The sequence below is a fragment of the Carassius auratus genome, unplaced genomic scaffold, assembly GCF_003368295.1.
Source record: "Carassius auratus strain Wakin unplaced genomic scaffold, ASM336829v1 scaf_tig00215431, whole genome shotgun sequence".
NCBI lineage: Eukaryota > Metazoa > Chordata > Actinopteri > Cypriniformes > Cyprinidae > Carassius > Carassius auratus.
This window is the reverse complement of record NW_020528086.1, coordinates 263,249-280,621: the sequence shown is the minus strand read 5'-3', so window position 1 is coordinate 280,621 and position 17,373 is coordinate 263,249. Positions and strand designations below refer to the sequence as shown.

The 17,373-nt window shown below is 35.8% G+C and overlaps 1 gene segment (V, D, J or C); it reads left to right on the top strand.

The window, feature by feature from the left end:
• The first annotated feature begins 231 nt into the window (after positions 1–231).
• LOC113094822 (immunoglobulin lambda constant 7-like) lies at positions 232–14,997 on the top strand. The segment is given in 3 exon segments: positions 232–273; positions 13,469–13,517; positions 14,465–14,997. Coding segments are annotated over 3 exon segments (405 nt in total).
• The last annotated feature ends 2,376 nt before the right edge of the window (positions 14,998–17,373 follow it).

The following is a 17,373-nucleotide window of genomic DNA, read 5'->3' as shown; positions in this document are numbered from 1 at the left end:
TAACTACAAGTTTAGTTTTGCACAGGAACTATTTTATTTGTACATAAATGCTACACAAATGTTAGTGCATGTATATGCATGAATAGAAAACTGACTTTTAAGGTCCCCCCCCCCCGCCTCGGGCCCTGGGTACTCGGTACCCTTTACCCCCCCAGTCCGACGCCCCTGGTGTCCTGACCCTCAGCAAAGCACGCTGGGAAGCGGGAGAGCAGTACGTCTGCAGAGTAACACATGATGGAGCTCCTCATGAGGCCTCGTTCCACAAGAGTCGCTGTTAGTCGCTCGCAGTGCTGATGTTTCTCCAGTGAGCGCTGCTCTCTCCTGAAGATGAGCGTATCTGAGTGTCCTGTGTCAGGCAGGATTCACATGAGTCTAGTGCTGCAGCTGTAGTCATTTACAACTCAATACTGAAAGAGAGCTCTAGTGTCAAAGCACTGGCTGATCTTTCAATCTGCTGTGTTTGCTGCAACATTCAATAAAGCTTCTCAACAAACTCCATTTGTGTCTGACAACATCATTCAACTAACAGATGAAGATGCATGTAGTGTTTGTCCAGGTGTTTTTCAGAAGCTCGATCAGTAGCAGTAAATCTAGTCAAATAAAGCTCTTGGGGTTTGAACATGGTCTCTGGAGACAGAGCTGCTCTATTCTGAGAGGATCACAATCACTCCACCCTGACAATGCAAATGAGATTTTCAGCTCACACTCCCAGAGTCACTGTTTGATTGGTTACATGATCTGGACTGAAACACACCACTTTCACTTCTGCTGTAGACAAGCAGCCCAGGTGAAAAATACAAGCTTATTTTTTTTTTTTGAATAGGTTTATTTTTTATTTTATTGCCATTCTTATTATTTATTTTTAGCTATTTTTAATAATATCACAATAAATGCATTTTAAATGTATTATTTTGAAACTGTAAGTATTTTAAGCAAATACCAATATATTTAGCTATTTGCAATATATTTTAATATATTAAATTGGGTAAAATTGGAAAAAAAATGTTTATTATTAAGTTGCTTTTTTTGCAAATATAATTAAACATTATTAATTAAACAAACATAAAATGCTACAGCACAATAAAAAGTACAGCAGCACATATAATATCTCAATACCAAAAAATACATAGGAAATGAAAGATCAGAAAAAAACTTAAGTCTGCAAATGAAACAGTAGAGTTTGTCACGAGTGGATTGTCACTTCTTTGAGTATGACTTATTTATGACATATTTACATTTTCTCTGTCTGAAAACTGCATTAAGTTTTCAGTCTATAAACAGCTATCAGTCTTAGTGTTTCTATGGTTCTTCCACGCATTGTATTACAATATAGCATCAATTAAAACTAGAGGGCTTGCTTAAAAGTGAAAGAACATTGCATGGCTTGTTTATTTTTTTGGCACCTTAGTTGAGTGCAACTTTACCTAGGCTTTTATTTTACAGGGCACATGTTGTTTGCCTCAACGTTATATTGTACTTTTTAGAGACGGTAACAGTGACATTTTGCTGCTTGTGAACAAAATATCATTTATCACTTTTTGTAGAGGCAATGAAAAGGAGGGAGAGCCACCTTTAACCTGTTAACCAGACCCCACATTATGGGACTCACAGCTGCAAAGTGCCCTAGCTAACTTTAACTTTAACAGTTCTTACTTTAGTGTGTTACACACATCATTTTGGTGACTTTGGAAAGAAGACTCTTCGGGCTGTACTTTATTATCAAGCAGAGTGTATCAAAAATATTTAATGTTATTGACACTGAAGTGCCTTGAATTTTTTTTTTTTTTTTTTTTTTACCACACTAAATTATTGTTTTAAAAAATAAATGAAATCAGTTCTGTAGCAATCTAGAAAAGTAATGGGCTGAAAGTCAAATGTCTCATGAGTTTCTATTTCAAATCTGAAGAATATACTATGAAAATTTAGATTCCTGCAACCATTTTTCTGAGACTATGTCTAGTCCCCCAAGTTATCCAACCCATTCTCACTCCAAAGGCGTCAAAAACTGAAGCATGGTCAAGCGCCCCTAGCGTCACTTTTATGACGCCAAATGTGCCTCTCGGCGTCGACTATCGAAGCACTACGACCTCCATTGCTTTCAGTGGGAAACTTTTGGCGTCAGAATTCGACACGAGGACATGAGATGTTTATCGCTATGAAATCACGTTCAAGAAGTCTCATTCAGCTCACATCGCGATACTTGCTATCAGTTCCACAGTTTGGGTGAGTAGTCGTATATACGCTCTTTTAATGCCTTTTATCAAATGTAATCTGTCTTATTTATTAATCAGATTAGTGCCATATGTTTAATCGCTGTATTATATCGGTCATCCGCGGCTGTCTTTGAGTTTCATTGCGTTTAAATAAATGAACACAGCTGCTAATTAGTCTGATTAAACTCTATCTGTCACGTGACGTGCCATAGACCTTCAATCCGTTTTATATTATTATTAATTTCAGGATCAATGATGCAAGTTGTATTTGTCGTAAAATCATGGTAATCACGACACTTACAATAGTAATAAATGAAATGTGAAGTTAAAACACAGTAAACAGGACATTAGTAACTGTAGTTTTACTATGGTATATTAATAATCAATACAACAATACAATAATCACCAAACCAGCTATGTTTGTATCACTGTAATGTTAGTGTTTTTATGTGCTTTTATATGACAGATATCACAGTAATCATATGTTCTGTACCATGCTTATAATACCTTTTAATGTAAATCCAAAAAAAAAAATCAAATTAAAAATAAATAATAAAACATGTATTTTTCAATTTTGCAGTTCATTCATATCAGTTTATATTTATTTATATATATTTATTATATCTAAATATTTTGCTAACAGATCATTATTAACATTCTGTATATAATTCAATTTTATTTACTCTCCCCTTTTTATTATTTTTATTTTTAGCTGAAAAGACGTAAAGGCAGTCAGCCCAGTGGTGTTTCTGGAGAGGGATTCCTTCAGAAATGGAGAAGACCGAAAGCTGCGGAGGCAGATATTTGCAGCAGTAAGTCTGTGATAGTTTGTCTCTTTTATCAAAAATTCCTGCTGTTATAATTTGTACAGCATTTGTTGTTTCTTAAACTGTTGCACTGTCCAAATACCCACACTTGCCATCTTTGCACTTGACCACTTGATTACTTATTTGACGTCTTTCCTGTATTTGGCCTAGTGTTCAAGTGAGCATGATGACCACAAGTGTGTGTCGAACTTTTCATGACCTGATGACTGTGTTTCCCAATCCTGATCCTGGAGAACCCCAGCACTGCACGGTTTTGGCGTCTCTCTTATCTGCCTTGGAGTCTTCACTGATGAGCTGATGAGTTGAATCAGGTGTGTTTGATCAGGGAGACATCTCAAATGTGCAGTGTTGGGGTTCTCCAGGACCAGGATTGGGAGCCACTGCCTTATGGGACACTTATGTGTTTACAGAGATTTTTAATATCTAATTATCAATATTTCACATACTGTACATTGGACAGCTTCCCATGACCTCTTGTGAGATCTCGGCAAAAAGTCTGACGATTTATTCCAAAACATGATGCATGATGGGATACACTAAGCTTTGTATAGCTCTCCGGAGCATTATTGGAGAGGTTTAGCGTGTGTTAAGGACGCTGTGCTTTGGCATTATTAAGACCGGGGACAGTCTCGTTCACACACTGTCACGTACACACACTCTCAAGTGGCCAAGACTGCAAGTGTGGGTATCTGGACAGGGTCAAAGTCTTAAAAATGATCCCTAAACACGGTCGCACATCATAGTCTTAATAATCCAGTTTAACACTTGTATGATATTGTACAAGCCCCAGGACGGTCTCATCTGACACTATCAAAAGAATTCATATGACTATAGCTTGTTATTAATTACTTGTATTCAATAATGGATGCATTTAACATTTAATTATACAGCATCTTTACAGAGGTGTAATGTACAAGTTGCACGTACTTAATAATATTTTCTTCTTTCTGTCTTACAGGATTTTTTGCAGATAATCCTAATGCTGTTCTTCTTTTTCAGGTCTAAAATATCGAGCTCAACAGCTCACTCAAGAGCCAACCCTCACAAACCGTCCTAAAAACTAAAAGAGCTATTACTGAGTCTCAGCGAATCTTGCCATGATCAGCTCTTCCCAGGTACATTTGTTTAGAATATTTTTTTTTAATCAACATTTACTCATCAAATGCTCTAGTCTGAATCTTACTTTAAATTAACTTAATTATGTTTAATGAGCAATATTAATTGCACAGAGAGTAAGTAGAGATTTTCTTGTTTCACAGAAGAGAAGGAAGACCAAGGAAATTATTTGCTCAGGATGAGAAATGAAGACGGCCATCTTGTGCTCAAGCAAACAGAAGTCCTCTGGTATGTGAGTGTTGAAGCAATGCTGTGTTATACAACATTTTATGATGATCTCTCACAGAACTGGTCATGTCAGCCTTGATTTCTTTTTTTACTATTACCATTACAGCATGTTAGCAAAGTGTGACTGGACATTTTATGTTTTTAAAAACACACCACCTGTTTTAAGAGTAGACAAGTATCATGAAATTGGTTTAGTTGATATAAACACCAATTGACATTATTTCATTGTTTTCTAAATGTTATGTTATAAATTGTGAATTGATAGTGGATTGGTTTGAAGCCAGGCCTTACACTGCACAGACTAAAACACATTTGTGAGAGAAGTCAGGAACTTTGGAGAAAGATTCTAGAGGAAAAAAACACATTTACTGCAACAATAGATTAATTCTAGAGTCTCTGAGAACTACACATGCTAATGCAGTCTCATGAGCAAGACCTTTGCTTCTGTAACTTTTTCTTAATTCTTGCAGAATTACATTTTTATTGCAGTATTTTAATTTGTACAGATGATCTCATCAGCCATATGAGGGGTTTTGACCAAGTGATGCTCTTGAAAGGAGTGAAAGAAGAGGATGTGGTAAATTGTCTTCAGAGAAAAAGCTTCTCAAAAGGTCTCAAACCAGCTTGAAGAATGGTATGTGTACAGTACTACAAGGGTCATAGTTGCTCACCCTGCTAAAATCACACAGAACATAAGCTGAGCTCTCTGTCCATTAAACAACTTCATCTGGATTGTTTGTTTCATTTTGACCAGGTCTGGGATCTTAGGACTGAGAAATCCTCTGACTGAGAGAAGCTACACCACATCAGTGCTGGATATCAACCACAAACTGTTTCCAGACACGAGAGAAGAAGAACACGATGGGGAGATGAAACCAGTTTAGATGTGATGATGGGAATCATTATTTTCTGAAACCGTATCACATGTCTTATACAGTATTGTTCAAAATAATAGCAGTACAATGTGACTAACCAGAATAATCAAGGTTTTTAGTATATTTTTTATTGCTACGTGGCAAACAAGTTACCAGTAGGTTCAGTAGATTGTCAGAAAACAAACAAGACCCAGCATTCATGATATGCACGCTCTTAAGGCTGTGCAATTGGGCAATTAGTTGAAAGGGGTGTGTTCAAAAAAATAGCAGTGTCTACCTTTGACTGTACAAACTCAAAACTATTTTGTACAAACATTTTTTTTTTCTGGGATTTAGCAATCCTGTGAATCACTCAACTAATATTTAGTTGTATGACCACAGTTTTTTAAAACTGCTTGACATCTGGGTGGCATGGAGTCAACCAACTTGTGGCACCTCTCAGCTGTTATTCCACTCCATGATTCTTTAACAACATTCCACAATTCATTCACATTTCTTGGTTTTGCTTCAGAAACAGCATTTTTGATATCACCCCACAAGTTCTCAATTGGATTAAGGTCTGGAGATTGGGCTGGCCACTCCATAACATTAATTTTGTTGGTTTGGAACCAAGACTTTGCCCGTTTACTAGTGTGTTTTGGGTCATTGTCTTGTTGAAACAACCATTTCAAGGGCATGTCCTCTTCAGCATAGGGCAACATGACCTCTTCAAGTATTTTAACATATGCAAACTGATCCATGATCCCTGGTATGCGATAAATAGGCCCAACACCATAGTAGGAGAAACATGCCCATATCATGATGCTTGCACCTCCATGCTTCACTGTCTTCACTGTGTACTGTGGCTTGAATTCAGAGTTTGGGGGTCGTCTCATAAACTGCCTGTGGCCCTTGGACCCAAAAAGAACAATTTTACTCTCATCAGTCCACAAAATATTCCTCCATTTCTCTTTAGGCCAGTTGATGTGTTCTTTGGCAAATTGTAACCTCTTCTGCACATGCCTTTTTTTTAACAGAGGGACTTTGCGGGGGATTCTTGAAAATAGCTTAGCTTCACACAGACGTCTTCTAACTGTCACAGTACTTACAGGTAACTCCAGACTGTCTTTGATCATCCTGGAGGTGATCATTGGCTGAGCCTTTGCCATTCTGGTTATTCTTCTATCCATTTTGATGGTTGTCTTCCGTTTTCTTCCACGTCTCTCTGGTTTTGCTCTCCATTTTAAGGCATTGGAGATCATTTTAGCTCAACAGCCTATCATTTTTTGCACCTCTTTATAGGTTTTCCCCTCTCTAATCAACTTTTTAATCAAAGTACGCTGTTCTTCTGAACAATGTCTTGAACGACCCATTTTCCTCAGCTTTCAAATGCATGTTCAACAAGTGTTGGCTTCATCCTTAAATAGGGGCCACCTGATTCACACCTGTTTCTTCACAAAATTGATGACCTCAGTGATTGAATGCCACACTGCTATTTTTTTGAACACACCCCTTTCAACTAATTCAACTAATTGCCCAATTGCACAGCCTTAAGAGCGTGCATATCATGAATGCTGGGTCTCATTTGTTTTCTGAGAATCTAATGAACCTACTGGTAACTTGTTTGCCACATAGCAATAAAAAAATATACGAAAAACCTTGATTATTCTGGTTAGTCACATTGTACTGCTATTATTTTGAACAATACTGTATGTATCACATGATCTGTATCACAGTTGACTGAATGGGACTGTGTGACTTTTAAGGACATTTCATCACTCATCTGTGTGAACTGATTTATATATGAGGTTAATGTATTTTTGATGATAATTATTTTCATTGAATCGTATTTGTCTTGATGCTACTTTATCAACTTTATAGTCTATGCTTCAATAAAATGAAAATGGTGAATATTGTGTTCTGAAGATTCTTGGTAAATACATAATTTTACTAGGTAGGCTCATATGTGTTTATTTTAGACTTGGAAAAACGACATATTAATTATTGGGATTATTTTTTATTTAAGACATAAACATTTTCGATCGGATTAATAACATCTGGGACATCAGTACACCAGAAAGTAATTTTTTTATATTTTAGTAACATTTAGCACATTTTTTAGTGAAATAAAGGGAGTTACGAGATTAATTATTCTGCATTACAATATGGTTCCATGGGCTTTATTGTTACAAGCACTTGAGGGATAACTGAGAATGTAGCAGGAATGATCAACGTGGATCTTGTACTGCATTAAAACCAAGAGCACACACATTACTGATGTCCAGCACCTGAGGAGCAAGATACGGGGGTGAAGAGGACATTTTTACACTGATTTTTGCTAAATAGTTATATATATATAAATTAATATTCTTAGCACTGCATGAATTTGTCCTTGTGTAATAGTGAAGTATCACAATGTGTATACATTGTCCTTGATTACTGCTTTACAGTGGGGAATAGATAAAGGCAAGTTGTTGCAGGTTCATCCATTATATTTCTTGCCATTTACTTCAAAAATCAAAGAAATAATCTATTATTTTCATTATTAAATAATTTCTTTCTAATTTTTCCATGTTTCATCAGATGGCCTCACAATGTCCTGTCAAAAGGTATAATAGTCATGATGAATAGAATAGAAAACAGAGGACTGTGAAAACTGTCAGATATAAATGTGACTCAGCTCAGTTTGTTGTTCATGATGAGGAGAATACATATATGTAGGTTTTACTGCCCTTCTACCGCCAGGGGCCCAGTAGCACCCCCCGGAAGAGCCCAAAACTGTACAATTCAAATGGCTGTAAATCAGAGTCCAATTAACATATCAAAGAGAAAATGGGCAGGATTATTACTTATGCTATGCTGATAAAATAATGTTGAGCTCAGTTTTCAGAAATAAATGGAAAGCTGACATAAAGGCATTTTAAATATTGCTCACTGTAAAATACCACATTTCAGCCTGCCTCTCAAATATATCATAGAGGTTTGCATAATAAACATATTTAGATATCCAGTTTTCCTTAAAATAAATAATTTATTTCGTTTCGTTAATAAAAAGTTTTAAACTACATTACCCACAAGCCTCCGTCGTTCTATCTATGCAAAGGCAACACTAGGGGGCTGTTTTTTGTAGTTCATTGAAGTTATGCTTAGGGTTAGGATTAGGATCTCGCTAAAGATGTCATTTTTGTCAAGATAGCAACACTTCATTGTTGACTTAATATATTACTAATGTGATGATAGCAGCAAAACATACTTTTTTACATGATGCGCTGTTTAATATGGGTTAAAAGATAGTCCAACCACAGACTGTCCTGAAAAGTCATAGCCAATGACATCTAAGCTGAGCAGTAGCGTCACACTTCCTTATCCATTTATGACAGATGTCTTTCGTTTTTCGGCTGAAGGGATAGATACGGTTAACAATAGATTAAGCTTGCTACTTATTAGATTCGGTTTTATTAACGTCTTCACCTTCCTCCGTTGTTCAACTTGACAAACATTGGGCAATATTGATGTGCACATGCCCAGCAGTCGCAGTTGTATCCAACAGACAGATTCCTCTATAATAAATATAAGACACATTTTTAAGATTTATATATATATTTTTTTTGACCAAAGACAAATATATTTACTAATCAAATGACGTGCTTCTAAACTTTACATTGTATATTACATTGTGTTTTAAAGTTAAAATTGTTCACATTTGTGTTTCTGTGATTTACCATTCTCTACCATTTGAACTCTAGGAATAAAAACTGAAATTATAAATGAATGAATGAATGAACAAATAAATACATAAAGCATAATAAACATGCATCTTTTTGTAAGGATCTTCCATTATTTATTGATATGTCAAACTCATTTAAAGACAACATGCCCAAATTACTACACTGCATCCTTTGTCACCAAGCTCGTTTTTGCCACCATAAAGAATAAAAAGGCAGTTATGTTGTAAACATGAACTATTTTCAGTATGCAAATGAAAATGCTTTTATTAAAAAACAAAACAGTAAATAAAGTATGTCTTTCAGAGAACACTGGAAAAAGTGTTGTGACCAAAATGTTATACAACACAATGTAAATGTTTCAAACTCACAAAAAAACACCATGAAGACATGCATGTCAAGTGTGCAATATATTTTTAATATGGAGCGCTATTTTTAACTATTGTTTTCATCACTGGTTCTGTAATGTATTCATTATGAGCTTATAATTAAAACAAAGTTACATCTTCTGCAAAAATCAAACCACTGCAAAGTCTAATCACTGATCCAGGGACCATTTCTGTGTGTGTGGGTGATAAAGAGTTAACGAGGTGAGTCCTTGTGCATGATGGAGAACTACAGTGTTATCCTCAAACAATCCTGTAAGACAGAAAGGAAGGAAATATTACATTACATTCAACTTATACATTACACTGTGTTTTGTTTAGACCATAAAAGCAGCCTCTGTAAAAACTTGAGAGTGTGTGTACGTGACAGTGTGTGAACGAGACTGTCCACGGTCTTAATAATGCCAAAGCACAGCGTCCTTAACACACACTAAACCTCTCCAATACTGCTCCGGAGCGCTATACAAAGCTTAGTGTATCCCATCATGCATCATGTTTTGGAATAAATCGTCAGACTTTTTGCCGAGATCTCACAAGAGGTCATGGGAAGCTGTCCAATGTACAGTATGTGAAATATTGATAATTAGATATTAAAAATCTCTGTAAACACATAAGTGTCCCATAAGGCAGTGGCTCCCAATCCTGGTCCTGGAGAACCCCAACACTGCACATTTGAGATGTCTCCCTGATCAAACACACCTGATTCAACTCATCAGCTCATCAGTGAAGACTCCAAGGCAGATAAGAGAGACACCAAAACCGTGCAGTGCTGGGGTTCTCCAGGATCAGGATTGGGAAACACAGTCATCAGGTCATGAAAAGTTCGACACACACTTGTGGTCATCATGCTCACTCGAACACTAGGCCAAATACAGGAAAGACTTCAAATAAGTAATCAAGTGGTCAAGTGCAAAGATGGCAAGTGTGGGTATTTGGACAGTGCAATAGTTTAAGAAACAACAAATGCTGTACAAATTATAACAGCAGGAATGTTTAATAAAAGAGACAAACTATCACAGACTTACTGCTGCATATATCTGCCTCCGCAGCTTTCTGTCTTCTCCATTTCTGAAGGAATCCCTCTCCAGAAACACCACTGGGCTGACTGCCTTTATGTCTTTTCAGCTAAAAATAAAAATAAAAATAATAAAATGGGGAGAGTAAATAAAATTGGATTATATAAAGAATGTTAATAATGATCTGTGAGCAAAATATTTAGATATAATAAATATATATAAATGTATATATAAATATAAACTGATATGAATGAACTGCAAAATGGAAAAATACATGTTTTTTTATTTATTTTTAATTTGATTTTTTTTTTTTTGGGGATTTACATTAAAAGGTATTAAAAGCATACTACAGAACATATGATTACTGTGATATCTGTCATATAAAAGCAAATAAAAACACTAACATTACAGTGATACAAACATAGCTGGTTTGGTGATTATTGTATTGTTGTATTGATTATTAATATACCATAGTAAAACTACAGTTACAGTTACTAATGTCCCGTTTACTGTGTTTTAACTTCACATTTCATTTATTACTATTGTAAGTGTCGTGATTACCATGATTTTACTACAAATACAACTTACATCATTAATCCTGAAATTAATAATAATTAGTGCTGTCAAAATTAGCGCGTTAACGCATTCGATTAATTTGAAATATTTAACGCGTTAAAAAAAAAATAACGCAATTAACGCGGTTGCAGTTTTTTTTATTTCCAGTTGTGGCCTATGTGTGTTCAACGTGCAAAGAAATATGGATAAGACCAAGGAAGGACTTTTAGACGGAAAGTTTCAGTATAAAACTCTGCCGGATTACTCTTCAGTCTGCCACAAGAAACATTTTCATTTAGTCTGCCACAATAAACAGCAACATTAAAATAACGAAATAATTGTGTAGCGGAGTATTTTTGGTACACAGTGCCGCGAACTGCCAATCACTCCTGTGCGCGTGCATCACTGTCCTCCTCAGCTGCAGCAACTTGCGCTCTCTCTCTTCATCAAGCTTTAAAACAAAAAGGGGACAAAAAGATCATATTGTCTTTGTGCATAGGCTATAGATTAATTAGATAAAGGAATATCTAAATTTGTGCCTTGCCGTCTACGGTATTTTTTTAGAACTTAGAAAAAAAATGCTGCAGCCAATGAACAGCCGGCGGGGGCTGCAGGACGACTCAACCTCCGCAGACAGTTTTTAATGTTTATCAGACAATAAATACTCAAGATTTTGCTTTAGTATAACTCACAACGAGTTTCACACACCTTCTCCGGGCACGTTGAGTTGTTGACACTTAACAGCGGGAAAAGCGACACATGCGCTGTTCACTTGTATAACTTAAGGGTGAATGGGTAATGTAGTTTCTGCTCTGGGTGGGATGAATTAGGAAGCTTGCATTGTGAAGGGCGCTCTGAAAATCGGCATTAAAAAAAGATTAAAAGATTAAAACCTCTATTAAAACAGATGTCCAAATGATCGTACCGGTACGCTACAAGCACGTTCTGGGCGCACGGAGAGGTGGCGGTACGCTCAAGAGCTATATTTGGAAGTGGCGGTACTGAGTACCTGTGCGTACAGGCCCACTTAAAGCACTGGCAATGACTATACTTTGGAATTTTTTTGCAGTCCACTTAGAATTCAACATGGAAATCATTTTTGTTTTTTATTGGCATTGATTGTTTTGAAATTCAAATGGTACTTACATTTCTGTGTTTTTATTTCTGTAATAAATATGGCTTTCAAGCCAACAGTTAATTTGGAGGATATTGATGGTTTATTGCAGGTATGTTGTTTACATGAGAAAATCTGTGTTACAAGTTAAACAAAAATTCCAATAAACAATCATATTTTGAATTTAAATAGTTTCTTTGTCTTGAGTTTACATTAATTATTAACATTTTACATTTACATATCCAAAAAGTTTCAGTCTTTTAATTGCGATTAATCGCGATTAATTTTTAAAAATTGTGCGATTAATTAGTTAATTTTTTTTAATCGATTGACAGCACTAATAATAATATAAAACTGTTCAAAGGTCTATGGCACGTCACGTGACAGATAGAGTTTAATCAGACTAATTAGCAGCTGTGTTCATTTATTTAAACGCAATGAAACTCAAAGACAGCCGCGGATGACCGATATAATACAGCGATTAAACATATGGCACTAATTTGATTAATAAATAAGACAGAATACATTTTATAAAAGGCATTAAAAGAGCGTATATACGACTACTCACCCAAACTGTGGAACTGATAGCAAGTATCGCGATGTGTGCTGAGACTTCTTGAACGTGATTTCATAGCGATAAACATCTCATGTCCTCGTGTCAAATTCTGACGCCAAAAGTTTCCCATTGAAAGCAATGAAGGTCGTAGTGCTTCGATATTCGACGCCGAGAGGCACATTTGGCGTCATAAAAGTGACGCTAGGGGCGCTTGACCATGCTTCGGTTTTTGACGCCTTTGGAGTGAGAATGGGTTGTCTAACAACAACAGTAAATTATGCATAATCCAAAACCCTAACCATAACCCTACATTCATAGAAATTAATATTACTCAGGATTTATGTAATTACACTGTAACATCACCTTTAAATAAAGTATAGGATTTTAAAATAAGAACTTTACACTGAATGCAATGTGACACAAAACCCTTTGTAGAATCACCCTCTTCAGAAATATTTATCACCCATGATTCATTTATTATAATCATTTATATTATATCATATGATATTCACGAGGTAGGACCACCATTATGTAGATTAAAGCAGTTATTTCTAAACCTCTGATTTAACTCTTCATCTCATTACTGTACTTTACACCATTTCTGTTGAGAGTGAGTTTTTTCAAGTGAAGGGTGAGAATAGGAAGAATAAAACACTTTATGAAACATTATAAACAAGATGAATTACCCATTGACACGATGATAAATTGATTTCAACTGAATAAACTTATTACAAGATTGCACGGTTAATATAAATTAATGTCAGAAATCAAATGTAAAAACTATTTTGTATGAAGGAGTGTGTTGAAGTGTTTCTCTTTCTGCTGGAGTGTGTGTTCACTCGAGTGGAATAGAGGTTTTTGTACGAGTGTTTCATTAGATTGTATCACTGTGGTACACATTCGGTGGAGGAACTAAACTGGTGTTCGGTAAGTCTGTTAAAATTCTCTATTAAAAACATACAGATTGTGTACAATTATTATTATTATCTTTTTTTTTATTTTTTTTTTTTTATCTGAACCAGAATTGTATATATTTTATTTGATTTATTCAGTCAAATACATTAGTTTCTGTGAAGTAACAATGAAAAATTATTGTAAAGCATTTATTAATCTCAGTCTATCCCATATTAATTGTTTACTAATACAGTATTAAAATTCAAAGTTTTATCTGCTAATATTAATTAATTGACCCGAGTTGACATAAACTAACAATGAACAGTTGAACCTTTATTAATCATTGTTAACTAAGATTAATAAATACTGTAACAAATGTGTTGTTCATTGTTAGTTAATATGAATTAATGCATTAATTAACGTTAACTTATGAACCTTACTGCAAAGTGCTACACATTTTATAAATATAGTTGTACAGTAAATATTTAAACTCAAATATTGTGTTGTTTAGAAATTCAGATGATTTCATCTGAATTATTAAATTTTTCATAATGTGGCTCACTGTTGATTGTATTATTTATGACATATTTTATACATGGGGGAAAAAAAGATTTAAAATGAAAATACAAATACTTTAAAATGTAAACGGAGCTACTTTCTATAGATCAGTCGATGATTTTGAATCTCCTTTGCTCATGTTGTGCTCATAATTCAGTGCATTTAAGAAAAGCTCATTATATATAAGAACTCAGTTGCTTAATTTCTAATTCCAGTATCATTTGTAGTCACACGATATCCGTGAAATTGTGTTTTGAGTTGAATTTCTCACTGTACTACGATACAAAGACATCATTTAGGGATATAAATCTACTGGGATTAAAGCAGTAAAATATCTTAATATATTTTGTTTCATTTTTTAGGTTTCATTGAAATGTATGTAGTGTTTGTGTTTGTGAATGTGTTGTGTTTGTCTCCTGCAGCTGGTCCCACAGTGAAGCCCTCAGTGTCTCTGCTGCCGCCCTCTTCTCTGCAGATCTCTGGAGACTCAGCCGCACTGCTCTGCCTGCTCAGCTCTTACTCTCCACAGGGGGCGCTGGTGAGCTGGACACTGGACGGCTCAGAGGTCACCGAGGGGGTTGTGACCAGCGCAGAGAGCGAGCAGGACGGCCGCTACAGCCGCAGTAGTGTCCTGACCCTCAGCAAAGCACGCTGGGAAGCGGGAGAGCAGTACGTCTGCAGAGTAACACATGATGGAGCTCCTCATGAGGCCTCGTTCCACAAGAGTCGCTGTTAGTCGCTCGCAGTGCTGATGTTTCTCCAGTGAGCGCTGCTCTCTCCTGAAGATGAGCGTATCTGAGTGTCCTGTGTCAGGCAGGATTCACATGAGTCTAGTGCTGCAGCTGTAGTCATTTACAACTCAATACTGAAAGAGAGCTCTAGTGTCAAAGCACTGGCTGATCTTTCAATCTGCTGTGTGTGCTGCAACATTCAATAAAGCTTCTCAACAAACTCCATTTGTGTCTGACAACATCATTCAACTAACAGATGAAGATGCATGTAGTGTTTGTCCAGGTGTTTTTCAGAAGCTCGATCAGTAGCAGTAAATCTAGTCAAATAAAGCTCTTGGGGTTTGAACATGGTCTCTGGAGACAGAGCTGCTCTATTCTGAGAGGGTCACAATCACTCCACCCTGACAATGCAAATGAGATTTTCAGCTCACACTCCCAGAGTCACTGTTTGATTGGTTACATGATCTGGACTGAAACACACCAGTTTCACTTCTGCTGTAGTCCAGCAGCCCATGTGAAAAGGAAATAGATTTAAATGGTGCTTTTTTTGGACATACTTAGTATATTTAAATAATGCTATACTAAATGCATGTTTTAAGCATATTTTGTTTTTAACTATTGTGTACTTACATTAAAAGTTAATAATTTGATACAATGCACTTATTGTGTACACACGTTTTTACATTGCACTTTAGTACATTAAAAGAGTAAAGCAGCATATATAATATCTTGACTAGAATACATAATAAGTGAAAGATCAGTGAAATGCTACGGCAGAACTTTTTTACAGGTTTTTACGATTGTTAAATGACAGTGAGCACAACTGGAGCTACATGTGCAAAACTCTAACTACAGTCTGCACTAGCAACAGTCACCTGAGCTAAACAGTTCACATCAGCTGCAAAACTCATTCCAAGCAACACAACTCTTAACACACGGCTCAAAACATGCTCAGTGCAGCCAAACACTACACACAACCCTCCCTGAGATAACACACACTGTCACTCAGAACACACTGAGAGGAAAAACACTACACACGACCCTCACTGAGATAACACACACTGTCACTCAGAACACACTGAGAGGAAAAACACTACACACGACCCTCACTGAGATAACACACACTGTCACTCAGAACACACTGAGACAGTGGCGGCTCCAGACAATTTTGATTGGGGGGGGCAATGGGGGGTCCTGGTCATTTCAAGGGGGGTCTCATGAAAACCAGCAAAAAATACAGTGGACATGGCTAATAACTGCATATTACTGCTACTACACAACAAAAACAACACAGCAAATCAACTACTTTGTTTTTTTAATCAATTGCAATTTTAATCAATTAATTAATCAATTGCAGTTTGCAAACAATATGCACAAACTTTAAAGGGTTGGCACTTTAAATGGTTCGTGTCACCAATACGCATGAATCCACAAATGACTTAAGCGGTTAACTTTTTTAACGTGGCTGACAGTCCCTCTGAACAATGCCGTGCAGAGACCTTTGGAGGGGCAGGTGCTCAAAGTATAAAAGGGGCACATGGAACAAGGCTTTAAATGGTGCTGCTCAAAATATCAATACAGCAATATATTTTACAAATGCTTTGATGCAGTTTTGAAAAAGACACAAAAGAGAAGACAATTTTAAGTTTAAAATAATAATAGCTCTGGGATTAGAAACTGAAATGTCTTAAATTGTCCCTACCTGATGGCTTTTTCTTCTCTGTTCTACAGAATAATTAAGAACAGCGGTTATAGTAAAAACTATAGAAAACACTTGTGCCTCTACATTTTCCTCTTTCTCACCAGCCTCTGTCTCCTGGCTTGCCTTTCCCTGCTCTCTTTCTGTCACTTGTGACTCTAAATTTCCCTCTTTTTCTTCCTCTATCTCCATCTACTCATTTGATCTATTACTTTCCACTCTCTGTTCATCTAGGAACAAGGCTCAATTTACTATTTCAGCATTAATCTATTATTTTAACTATTACTACTACTCTTGCAACTAATTAATAAGTCCACCTTAAAAATTGATTCAAAACATAAAAAAAATGATACACTGGAATATAGTGATTCATATTTTTTATTACCGTTGTAGTTGTTGTCTAAAATCAAACACCTTTGCAATGTTAACAAATGACAGGCTACATTTGTTATTCATATCCTTCACACTGCACTTTGATGTCAGGTATATTATGCATTTTTTTTTTTTACATTGATATTTTTACATTTATTTCCAGAGAGATATTATTGAGTTTACAGGCTAAAGTGGTCTTGCTGTGGTAAACACTGTTGCTATTGTAGAAATATATATATATTTACATCACATTTAAAATATAATTATATTTAATTCATTTCTGAATTGTTTTTATTTTTATAATGATAATTCAGAGAATGAGAAAATCTGAATAAGCCTTACCAGTGTTGTGATAATTATTTTTAAGACACTCTGTGTCAAAAAATAAATAAGTACTGTAATATAATAATAGTATAGTCAAATAACATAAAAAAGACCAGACCCTTCAATGCCTGTGAAACCTTTCTCCCTCAAACAGCACGCTAGCGTTACTTCTACACTACAGGCTACACACAGCAATATAAACAAC